At 42.2% G+C, this 13,285-nt stretch overlaps 1 protein-coding gene across 1 annotated transcript; it reads left to right on the forward strand.

Annotated features, from left to right (window-relative positions):
- Positions 1–2,153: 2,153 nt before the first annotated feature.
- Positions 2,154–9,843, forward strand: LOC139468257 (alpha-L-fucosidase-like). Its single transcript, XM_071250103.1, has 8 exons — positions 2,154–2,586; positions 3,912–4,018; positions 4,596–4,726; positions 5,159–5,292; positions 5,769–5,866; positions 5,958–6,090; positions 7,193–7,363; positions 9,114–9,843. The coding sequence occupies exons 1-8, from the start codon at positions 2,255–2,257 to the stop codon at positions 9,370–9,372; spliced, it is 1,365 nt and encodes a 454-aa protein (XP_071106204.1). The 5' UTR covers positions 2,154–2,254; the 3' UTR covers positions 9,373–9,843.
- The last annotated feature ends 3,442 nt before the right edge of the window (positions 9,844–13,285 follow it).

A 13,285-nucleotide genomic window follows, 5' to 3' on the forward strand; every position in this document is an offset into this window, starting at 1 on the left:
ACTCTATTGCTGAGAGATGGACAGCTACTCGAACGTATATAAACAGAGCAGCCAAGGATAAAAATGAAATCATATCAATATAAGAAAATAGAAATCATATCAATACAACTACAGAAATTCTGTGAACACCAAACTCACAATAGATATGTGTACCCTACTCACACACAGGAGTCCCAAAGAGGGACAGGTTAGCCGAAATTGCCTAGGCAGAAGGCGACCTCTTAAACGCTTAATGCAACAACAACAACGAACATTTCATGCACAATCATGGCAGGTTTGCAGCAGGTTGAGTTCATTACCAGTCAAAGAGGTACTCTCCAGGTCCTCTTTCTGGGATATCTCCACTACAAGAACAAAGTAAGACAAACTGGTACTCATTGGCGATGTACCGTTAAGTGAGTGAGTGAGTGAGTTCCAAATTTCCAAATTTAAAAAATTCAATATAAGCAACCCCTAAAAAACCCCTCTTGGGTTACACACACCACTTTCACCATTTTCGGAATACAATAAATGGTCCGGCGAGGCCCGTGTGCGAAATACGCTGCAGTCGAAAAGCCCACGTTAAATCTTCTATATCAGTCAGTCAGTCCTCACGTCGCCGGATCTAACGTCGGTACATGTACGTGGTTCCCTGGCCTTGCCCCACGTAATGTAATACCTCTATACACAAAACCTGACGCGGCACCCGGGGACATATTGGCCACTCGGTCCGGGTGTGCGTTCTGTCACATTATAATCAACCTGTACACTTTCGACTTATTTCAACCTGCATCAATAAATATGGCTGCAGTCTTCAACCTTTCAGCCCTGAGTTTTGTCTTCCGTCTTCACTCTGAACTACCATCCGAGGGCGAAACAACGCCCTTGCACAGTACTAAAACATATGTTTGTATGTTTGTCTGTTGTTTAACGCCGCACTGAGCAATATCCCAGCTTTATGACGGCGGTCTATAAATAATCGAGTCTGGACAAGGCAATCCAGTGATTGACATCATGAACATCGATCAACGCAATTGGGATACGATGACATGCATCAACCAAGTCAGCGAGCCTGACCATCCGATCCCGTTAGTCGCCTCTTATGACGAGCATAGTCACCTCTTACGGCAAGCATGGGCTGTTGAAGACCTATTCTACCTCGGATCTTCACGGGTTACTAAGGCATATGAAACAAATTAGACCTTCTTTAAACAATTAAAGACCTTATTATATCTTACACTGTAGATTCTTTGTACATAGAAAGCAGTACCTAAATAATTGATGTGACGGACTAAGGTTCGATTTCCAAATGCTTAACCAGACTGTTATGTTTGATGTCAACATGACAACAAATTGGATCTATATAAATAAATGTTTAGTGATTTGGTATTATAAATGGAGGTGTCGTATATATACATGTGTATGTGTATCGAGAAACCACTCAGTAATGTGCAACCTATTGCTTGTCCACACAGTTTTTAATTCGGAAGCAGAGATACCAACGGGGGCCTCAGCCTCTATCAAAATGTTCAAAAAGATTAACGTAGTGGCCTTTTGCGCGAAAGACGATAGTACGTAGTAATCGACTAGCGTTATATAGTATCTACCAATAACGTATTCGATCGTGAAAGAAAACCAATGTAAATACAGTAAAGTACGGTTATAACGAACTCAAAGGGACTACTAATTTTAGTTCGTTATAACCGTAGTTCGTTATAAGCATATATACAGCATAACTGCAGCAAATAGTCGGGACCAAAAAAAAAGTAAGTTCGTTATATCCGTCAGTTCGTTATAAGCGTGTTCGTTATAACCGTAGTTTACTGTATTTTGACATGTTCTGCATGAGGAGAAGGTTTATACGAGTTGTCCCTCTGTCTTTTGGCACAAGTGTATTCATGGCTTATTTTTAAAACTTAAGGTATATGTATTCACTTAGTCCTGCACCATGACCGTGGAATATATTTATTTTATGAAAAAAGAAATCTAGAAATGCATAGAAAAGCAAGTCTAGCCAGCTCAAGCTAGCTCTATTCCACTCTGAAATCAGCATAGGGATTTTTTTTTATTTTTAGAGTCAAGAAGGATATTGTGTAATATAAGATTTCAGAGACTAAATGTTAGTCTAGTATTCGCTGTGCCGACTTTATATCTGCACAAGCAAAAGCGAGATCTGGTTCGAGCTGAATTGATCGCACGTGACTCCAGTTTCGAGTCAGGTGATATATTGTGCTGCTGAGTGAAACTGGTTGCAATAGATCTACAAGGAAGCAACATGGACGGACTGTTGTGCACGTTGTTGACTGTGACACTTGCGGCAGGTGCCCGCTACGACCCCACATGGGAGTCACTGGACCAGAGGCCCCTCCCGGCCTGGTACGACGAGGCCAAGTTTGGCATCTTTCTTCACTGGGGGGTGTTCTCTGTTCCAAGCTTCGCAGGTGCTTGGTTTCAGGAGTATTGGCGAGAAAACAGAACGGACGTTGTGGAGTTTATGAAGAATAACTACAGGCCAGGTTTTACCTATGCTGACTTTGCCCCACAATTTACAGCTGAATTCTATAACCCTGATGAATGGGCGGAGATATTCAACGCCTCGGGGGCAAGGTGAGTTCACCAGCACTAGAAGTAAAGTCAACCTAAAACCAGCCAACCATATACAACTGCAGGGTCTAATATTAGTATCAGTGTTATCTAATCATGCAGGCCTTTGTCATGTTTGTGTATTTTACTCTCCACGGTACAGTGACTGTGTTGGTCATGTACGGAACGGCCTCTGTCAAAACAGTGGGCGTCAAAACGGCACAACATTTGAGACATTTTGTACATGATATTTAAATAATTGAATATTTTATATTGTGTGATACGCAAATGGAGGTCTTTCACCTGGGTACAAAACTAATGCGACCCTCTCCTTGGAAACATGTCCGATCGTAGGGTTAGTGTAGTTGAGTCACTAATGTAATATGGTCGCCACATCAACAATACCCCGTTCAGCTGCAGTTTAACAAATCCAGTGTTAGGACACAACAAACGTCTCTCACAGTTACAACAGTTGTCATTAATGTCATGGAGACACTTGGCAACAGCCCAGTATTGAGTTTATAGTTATATAAGTGAAAACAGCCTGATCGAAACTGACAATTAAAGGGAAGTAACTCTTCTTACCCTGTCCTTGTTTTCCTAGACCTTCATTGTTGTGAGTCACGATCACGTGACTGGCAGCTGTTCACAGGACACACACTGAAATGTAGACATTTTCTGTAAGGCCAAAAAACAAACTTCCCGTGTTACAGGTAACATGTCCCAATATAATTATATGGGTTGATAGGCAGGGTTTTTATTATTTAATTCATAATGTTGATAATATTTAAAAGAAATAGTAAGTTTAGAAATGACAACAGTTGCTATTTATCTCAAGTTTGTAAGTCATTATGATTATTGCAACGACGATATGCTGAAACCGATTTATTTCCGAATGTAAAATATGTGTTTCATGACGGCTGTTATTAAACTGATAATAAAAACAATATTTGGTGAAACCATTTGTCTGTCAGGTTTCCTTGAACACGTATTTTCTTGCCTATAAGAGTGAATGAGTTGGGGTTAACGCCGCTTTTAACAGTAATTCAGTTATATAACGGCGTGTCAGCTTAATGTGGGAGGAAAGCCCGAGGTGATGCAGGTCTCAGACGTTTACCACTTCGTTAAACCTACGAGCACGGGTATGGTGCTGACAAACCTAGAAACATAATCCGGGCGAATCGGGATTCGTACCCACAATCATAGGTTTCTGGCGTGCCCAAGGGACGCAACCCTGCACAGCGAATCGCGGCGCGTAGTGTTTCAATACGGTAACTGTGGTGTGATGTTCGAGATTTATAGGATTCTAGTGCAATGCGAACAATAACCAATGTCATGTTATATTTCAGATATGTTGTTCTGACAACAAAGCACCATGAAGGATTCTGCAACTGGCCAACCAAATACTCGTTCAACTGGAATGCCATGGACGTTGGCCCTCACAGGGACCTAGTGGGTACGCATTGCTAATAATACACTTTGTATTATGCTAAAACATATATGATTTTGCTCTGGTGTTACTGACTAGAAGTCGAATGAGAGAAAAAAAATTATCTTCCTGTACACATAAAGAATGAGTAAAAAAACACCGACAACTCCCAACCGCTGAATCAATCATAGAATGAATGAGGTTCAACAGTATTTCAGTTACAGTAAACTACGGTTATAACGAACTCAAAGGGACCACTTATTTTAGTTTGTGATAACCGTAGTGAAACTAGAAACATGGTCAAGGCGAGTCTGGGATTCGAAACCACGAAGGGACGCAACTGCATAGCGAACTGCGACGTCTTTGACGAATGGCCATCCATGATCTAATGAGACAATGAGACTAGAACAGATTGTTGTCTTATTGCAAGGTATTTATCATTTGATGGACTTGGAAGTGAAGCCGGAAAATGTGCCAACCTTGCCGCTGAAGAAGACTATTTGCACCTACCACCAGTCGCTGTGATGAATGAACATGAACAGTAACACCAATATCCTTCACGACAGGACAGTACAAACACTCCTATGTATATCTTGTGTTCCAGGTGACCTGGCCAACTCGATCAGGAAGAAGACGACCATCAAGTTTGGTCTCTACCACTCGCTGTTCGAGTTTGTCAACCCATTGTTTCTTCAAGATCAGAAGAACGAATTCAGAACTCAAGACTTCGTCAGGGTAGGTCCGGTGGACATTTCTTCCTCAAGTCTTTCACATGCCGTCCTTTACATTTGACTTCTTAATATATGTTCTGCACAATGGTCAATGTAACTTGGTACATATTATTTACATGTCAAACAGACCCGTGAAGATCCGGGGTAGAACAGGTCTTCAGCAACCCATGCTTGCCGTAAAAGGCAACTATGCTTGTCGCAAGAAGCGACTAACGGGATCCGGTGGTCAGGCTCGTTGACCTGGTTGATGCATGTCATCGTATCCCAATTGCGTGGATCGATGCTCATGATGTCAATCATTGGACTCTGTCCAGACTCGAATTTTTACAGACCGCCGTCATAAAGCTGGAATATTGCTGAGTGCGGGTTAAACAACAAACAAACAAACATGTCAAACAGTTCATTATTGATATCATACCCAAATCATTGCTTCCAGATCAAGACAATGCCTGAGCTGTATGAGCTAGTGAACTTGTACAAGCCTGAACTTATTTGGTCAGATGGGGATTGGATGGCACCGTCTAGCTACTGGAACTCTACAGAGTTCATAGCCTGGCTGTATAACAACAGGTAAGAAATCGCCCATTTGTATCAGTAAAGAACATTCACTGTGGGTTAACATAGGCCCCCAGCAACATATGTCGCTCGTAAGAGGCGACATAATGGAATGGGTGGTCAGACTCCGTAACCTATTGAGCCCGTATCACCGTTAGTGGTATACTGCTATCGTTGCTCATAATATAATTCACTGGGTTGTCTGGCCCAGTCGCCAATATTTACAGGCTTTCGTCATAGCAAAATATTAAATATGTGGTAAAAAAAATAAACAATTTAAAAACAAACGCCGATCGTGTATTCGTTTTGCAGCATTTTATTCATTTTATAGCAACTGCGCTTAGTTGACCGTTGACATCACCAACTTTCAGGGAGTTCTTGCAGTTCATATATATTAATATTTATCTGATAAATTATAAATGAATGCAAACTCCACTTACAATGACTAAACGTTTTTAAAAGCGTTAAATATTTGTCTTATTTTCTCCTAGTCCCGTGAAAGACTCTGTGGTGGTCAACGACCGATGGGGAAAGGATGCTTGGTGCAAACACGGAGATTACTACACCTGTAGAGACAGGTACAACCCAGGTAATCCAATTAGCAATACTACGTGCACATGCCAAGGCCGCCGTGGAGGTAATGCATTTGTTTATACCCGTGTACATATTTGCCTCTCCAGGTGTCCTGGCAAAACACAAGTTTGAGGATGCTACCACTATTGACAAGGTGGCATGGACATTTAGACGTAACGCCAAGCTGAGTGACTTCAACACCATAGAAGAACTTCTTCAACAGCTTGTATCTGTTGTCAGGTAAACGCATGGCTGCACCCATACTCCAGACTGTTCTACGTAGCATTTTTGTCACCACGTGTGGTCAGTGGACGTGTGAGCCATGAAATCGAAAAAAGCCATGTTAATTTGAAAGTGTTATTTTGGTAATCACCCTTTCCCTGTATTGCTTACGACATTACGAAAGTAGGACTTTTTTTTTAAGTGGAGAGTATTCAGACTATGGCTGTTTCATCAACCGTTGCCTTCCTCGGGAATGGGTCCCCTGTGTTCCATGTTGAGCACCGCATGGTTTACATTGTGTTAGCTGAATGTTGCGGTGCTAGTCTGTCTCACAGTCCGTGAACAATGTTATTTTCCCTCCCGCCCTGCCCTGTGTGTAATGCTAGCCCTAAATGAGGCAAGTTTTAAATTTTCAACAGATTCTGAATATCCCATCTAACGGGGGTCTCGTGTTCAATTTAAGTGTAATTGCTTGTTTCTATCAAAATTATATATTTTCACTGAGCAGCCGTTGGTCTAATGGTGTGCCGTCACACCCAAATGGTGTTATCGCTGTTCATGGTATCAACCACTGGTTTGTCTGTCCAAAACTCGTTTATTTACATGCCACTCTCTTAACGCCTTAAAGCACTTGTGGAATGTGTGTGTGAGTTAAATGACTGGTATTTCTGTTTTATTATGACAGATATAGGTAGATGTACTCTGTGAGAGAGCGAGTGAATATTATCAGGACCCGTGAAGATCCGGGGTAGAATAGGTCTTCAGCAACCCATGCTTGCCGTAAATGGCAAGTCTGCTTGTTATAAAAGGCGACTAACGAGATCGGGTGGTCAGGCTCGCTGACTTGGTTGATACATGTCATCGTATCCCAATTGTGTGGATTGATGCTCATGATATCAATCACTGAAATGTCTGGTCCAGACTCGATCATTTACAGACCGCCGTCATATAGCTGAAATATTGCTGAGTGCGGCGTTAAACAACAAACAAAACAACAACAGCACCATATTATCAGCAATTTTGCAGCTATTTGCTGAATTTGGAAATGAAATCCTAGAAGAAGTTTAAAAAAGTTTTTATAACTACATTAATGAAGATGTAAAATAACATTTTATAACAGCATCGGTGGCAACTTCCTGCTGAATGCTGGCCCCACCCCTGACGGTATGATCGGTCCGATATTTGAGGAGAGGTTGCGGCAGATGGGACAATGGCTGAAGGTTAATGGCGACGCCATCTATGAGACACGACCCTGGACTACCCAGAATGACACAGCGACACCTAGTGTCTGGTGAGTGCAATACAGTGCACTATTGTCTCCATGCCTCTTTAGACTATTGTTGGCAATATACACATTATATTGGATAGAATTGTGATGGAGGAGGGGGCGGCGGGGGGGGGGGGGGGGGGGGGGGGGGGGGGGGTGTGTGTGTTGGGGCAGGGCCAGTTGACCTTATCCATAACCGTTAGTCAAGCGCACGGGTAGCCAAGTGGTCTGAGGGAAAGTTGCCCAGTTGTGTCCTTAGACTATTCAATGCTCTGCTGATGTGAGTTCGAATCCCAGGTTCACCCTGATCATTGATCTGTCAGTATCATCACATGACTACGTATATGGTGTACGACTTTCACCCACTTGAAGCTGATTTAACTGAAATGTGGTCATTACTGCGTGAAACCCCCGCGGTCACTCTTTAAAGTGAAGGAAAAACCACTCCTCGGTTTTGGCCCAAGGGTTTTCTCGAGCCCAGGGTTTTACATTTTCAACCTAAACCGAGGAGTGTTTGATCTGTCATATAAACCACTTAAAACAAAGAAATATCAGAAGAAAAAACAACATCGGGTAACCTTATAGTGAAACAACAGTGTAGTGGTATAAAAAGTGCACCATGCTGAACACCCTTTTATCACGGACTTTTTAAGCAAAATGGACAGCATTGTATCTGTCTTATAAGCCAAATGAAAAATCTAAAGCAACATCTATTAACACTTTTGTTTCGAACACACTTACCTGAAAGCAGACGTAAAATCTTGCTGGAGTACGGGTACTGGAAAAAGAGATTCTCATTCTGGATTATCAGCGAAGGTTACAGGATCGGGCAACTGTTACATAAGTAACATGTGTCGTGTTGTTATCATTTCGCCCATTTCCTTAGGTTACCATGGTAATGTGAGTTATAGGGATTGTGTTTAAATGAAAAATAGCTGGGAGAGAGGGATTTTCTATGAGGGTCGAGCTACAGATCTAGAATGTCCCCAATCTCATCAAAATCAGATCTTAGTGGTCGGTACTGATCTTGAGGACATCGCATTGCGGGTCATGCCAGAACGCCCTTTCATCCGACCAGAACGTCCTTACCAGATCAAGAAAGAAATACTGTGTGTGTTCTGATGATCCAACCTCAAAAAGGCTGAGGACATTTTGTACGTCAGTTACGGGCTGTATGACTGATTCCGTCAAAATCCTCGTCTACATGGCGTGTCAGTGGGATATACATTTGAAATGGTGGAAACTTTTCATTGTCATATTCCCGAGTCAAGGGAGTTAACTGACTATACAAGTCCAGTTTCCATTTTTATAGTCAGTTAAATCACTCGGTTGAAGCATGTCATCGATGCCAATTGCATGGATCGATGCTCATGATACCAATCACTGGATTGTCTGGTCTAGACTCGATTATTTACAGACCGCCATCATATAGCTGGAATATTGCTGAGTAAACCAACCAACCACCCAACCTTGCCCCGTTAAGGCAGTCAACCTGGTGTCATTTATTTCTACTTTTCGCAAATGCCGTTTGCCACAAATCATGTTCCTGATTTTTGTACATACTAAGATGGGTAGCTCGAGACGCGTTACGGTGGTATGGCTTCATGTGTTTTGGCGGTTGAACATTACCTGACATTATCGGTATAACGGAAAGAACAATATCGCATCTGTTTTGCCAATTCCGTAATATTTTTTTGAGATTTGTAAAAATCTAACTATCTTTAAACATCCCAAATTCGAGTGTCGGTTAGTATAAAATTAATTTTGTCTCAAGGTACACGTCCAAGAAGTCTTCAACCGGTATTTCCGTGTACGCCATCGCTCTCAGCTGGCCCGTGGGAGGTAAGCTGGAGCTAGCTGCCCCACAGCCGGGTCCCGCCACCACAGTGACGTTGCTAGGATACCCAGGAAACTTTGGATTCAAAGCTGGCGCCACAACAGGAATGACAGTCATGGTCCCAGCAATTCGAGACAATCTTATGCCTTGCAAGTGGGCCTGGGTTTTCAGACTTGATAATCTCAAAAACCAGTAGTATTTTGAAAGTATAGCATTGTACCGTACTTGATTTTGTATCAATTGGTCCGCAGAATATCGAATAATCGGCCCCTAAGACTTGCCTAAGTCATATGTTTGGTTATGACATTCTTTTCGAACCATTGCCAAATTTTCATCTCTTGGACTCGCTGATACTGACAATTTGCAATGGGCCAGGGTTGTCAGATTTGATCCAAAAAACCCAACAGAATACTTTTTATATAATTTGAATCATTTGGTATGTTGTTATTAGTATTTTGCAGTAAAAGATGTATGACTTTATGTTTTTGAATTCCTAATGTTCTTCCGGAATTGTATAATGTTTCAACGTTATATTATCTTGTTTTGTATATATTAATTGCACTGGTACTTACTTCAAAGTCGTCATATAAATGATTTGTGCACATAAAGAAGTATTGTATTCCATTAAGATTATATAAAAAATCGGGTACCATTTGCAGTAAAGAATGAGAGAGTGAGTGAGTGAGATGGGTTTAACGCCACCTTGAAGTGTTTCAGTTATACCACTGAGTGTCAGCTTTATGTGGGACGAAAGCCTATGTTATGTCTTAGACCTTCGCCACTGACAGGAGCCACTGAATGTCCTGGTTTTGAGGTTTCCCACTTTATGGCATTTCAATTCGCGGTGTATGATTGCCCTCCTTAGTGGTTACAGGATGTGCTGCTCGTGCTTTCGCATTCCGAATTCTGCCAGATCAGGACCACTTGTTAGTCGGCATGACCCAGACTGGAACAGTCTCTATCTATTGCATATTCTGGTCGCTTTGGGAATTTTGTTTTGAGAGAGAATATTGTTTCAACCGATGCCGAACTAGACTGGAATTCCATAGTTACATTTTGGCTGGACTAACGAGTCTATGCATGGTCCTATCAAAATCGCGTAACGAACTAGACATCCGGTTCGTAAACAACATGGATTTCAATATGTAGATTTCGGTCGACTAAGTATTTGCAAACAAGTGTACCGTCAACAGGGCGTCGACAGACATTTTCCAAATGTTTCATGTTTTTAAACAAGGTGCTAATGTGATTTGATGCACTTCGCAAGGTAAGACCCGTTCTGTTTTAAAATATATCTTGGTTATCGATCAGATCGTACTGACGCCGCCGTTTTGTTTGAAGCATAAGCAAGTGATGTGAGAAGTGGAATATGATTGGTCAATAGGAGGGACATAGAACGGACATAACTCGTAATGGCCACTGGTGGCTCTACGACCGAGCCCAGAAATTACAGCCTCGTTCTGCAATTGTGGAAACTGGACTTTTAGTCAGTTAACTCCCTTGCTTGGGTACATGGGTGTATGGTGTATGTTGGAAATCCTGGTATGTTTTGTCACCCCATATTAATTACGTCTGGTGCGAATAGGTACAGCATATGGCTCTGTGCATGTTGTCTGGACTTTGTCTGTACACGTGAAGGTTTCCAGGGCCCGCTTGTAATGGCCTTCCTTTCTGGTGTTGAACATGCTGCCTTTTTGTCGAATGTCTCCATACGGATGATTCTGCTTCGTCTTTTAAGGTGGACTAGAGACTTCTTGGCAGGTTTGTTTCTGTGAGAACGGGTTGCAGCTTTGGTGTTGAACATGCAGCCTTTTGGTCGAATGTCTCCATACGGATGATTCTGCTTCATCTCTTAAGGTGGACTAGAGACTTCTTGGCAGGTTTGTTTCTGTGAGAACGGGATGCAGCTTTGAAGTAATCATGGAGTAAAGCCATATTGTCTTTCGGAGTTTACAATCTGGTCTGCACTGTATCAGAGTTCTTTTGACGATGTTGGTTTCAAGTAATCACTGCCTGTATTGGACCCTTTCTAAATATGACACCAGTTAATTCAAATACGGCAACTTTTACATTCTGCATCAGTCCACTCGATGTTCCCTGAGAGTCTCAGTCCTTTTTTATTGACCAGTATGTTTTTTAACCGTAGTATCTTCTTCTTCAATGCGGGGGCACGGGTGGCCCAGTCGCCTAAGGCGCCGCGATTCGCTGTGCAGAGTTGCGTCCCTTGGGCACGCCAGAAACCTATGATTGTGAGTTCGAATCCCGGTTCGCCCCGATTATGTTTCTAGATTTGTCAGCACCATACCCGTGCTTGTGGGTTTCACCAAAGTGGTAAACGTCTGGGACCTGCATCACTTGGGGCTTTCCTCCCACATTAAGCTGACACGCCGCGATATAACTGGAGTACTGTTAAAAGCGGCGTTAAACCCAACTCACTTACTCACTCACTCATCATTTCAATCAGGTTTTGTCGGTAGTATATTTAATCGATAATGGCGCTTAGACATGCCTGACAGGTGCTATAAGCGCTGAAATACAAAGCGTCTTAAAAACATCACTATAGCAGTCTCCTTAATACTCTCAATGCAAATCCCGACCCCATTCGACAGTGTGTCACTTGCCGTGTTGCTACTGTCGAACCCATTCGACAGGCGAATAGCATGACGACGCCCTAAATTAAAACTCGCACTATTATATAAACTATTTTCCAAGTAGGTTTTACGTGTCATTTAAATTATGTATGGTATGTACATGAAAAAGAAAATCCCGAAGATAAAAAAGTATCGGTCAAATGTCTCGGCACATGCATCGTGATCCCGCAATACTATTACAATCCTTTAGTTATATCTAATTTAATTTTCTAAATGTATACATCTTTGTGAAAATTATCTCATATTTATCGAGTTGGTAGATGATTACGTTAGATAAACATTCGGACATTGACAAGCTGCTTACAGTGTAGATGACAAGTGACGGAGTGGCCCAACTCGCGATTTATTTAGTTGAGCAAACACTCCTAACAGTTGAAAATATGTGCTCATACGCAAAATCTGAACTTATTTACATTCGGACAAAACGATTCAATAGCAAAATAATCACATTATTTGTAATTTTTATCCATCATTGCTGAAACCGGAAGCACGTACAGCATCCCACACATCGAGGAACATATGCAAAAGTCGGTAAACTACCATCGAGAATACCGGAATAGATTCAAATTCCCGCCAAATTCGAAGGAAATGACCCACATAACTATACGCATGCACAAAAGTTAAGCGCCACCCACCATATTTGTGAGCTGTTACTTTTGGCACTTAATGATGACTATTATAACGAGATGTACGATTGTTATATATAAACCTCATGTGATGCAAAAGTTTATCTTGTGTTCCAAAAGAATATGAGCAGAATGGAATTTTACCGAAGACCAGAAATTGAAGGATTAGAAAACATCGAAAAACTTTATTTGTCATGTAACTGTCATGATATCAGCAGACCATATCAGGTGTCACATAGACACCCTAGGGAGTACAGAGTCTATTGCAAGACAGAAACGTCAGTAACGTGTGTATGATCTACGGACATTGACCACACAAGCCGTTGGATGCTTCTCTGAGGCAAACGGATCCATTCTTCATGAAGTGCGGCTTCAAGTCCAGCGAGGTTTTGAACTGGGGGATCACGATGCCTGATTTTCCGACCAAGAATGTCCCAGAGGTGCTCAATCGGATTAAGATCCGGACTACAGGCCGGCCAAGGAAGAATGAGCAATAGCTTCTTGATGCAAATAAGCCAAAACTGCCCGAGATCTGTGTGGTCTAGCATTGTCGTCCACGTCAACAGGTCTTGTCTGAAGAGGATGGTTGTCAAAATGAGGGACTACCACTGGACGGAGAACGGCATCTTGGTATTGTTGGCCATTCAGGTTTCCACGAATTGTCACCAGCGGAAGTTTGCAGCCGAAGGAAACACAACCCCATATCATGACAGACCCCCCGCCACATGCTAAGGTCTTCTGGATGTTCCTTGGTGCAAAACGAGTGTTACGTTGCCTACAAACACGTATTCGACCAGCAACAGTTCGCAGCAGCATTGGCCAAGTTCCATCG

Source organism: Haliotis cracherodii, unplaced genomic scaffold (genome assembly GCF_022045235.1).
Source record: "Haliotis cracherodii isolate W230 unplaced genomic scaffold, xgHalCrac1.p SCAF_2, whole genome shotgun sequence".
NCBI classification, from domain to species: Eukaryota; Metazoa; Mollusca; class Gastropoda; order Lepetellida; family Haliotidae; genus Haliotis; species Haliotis cracherodii.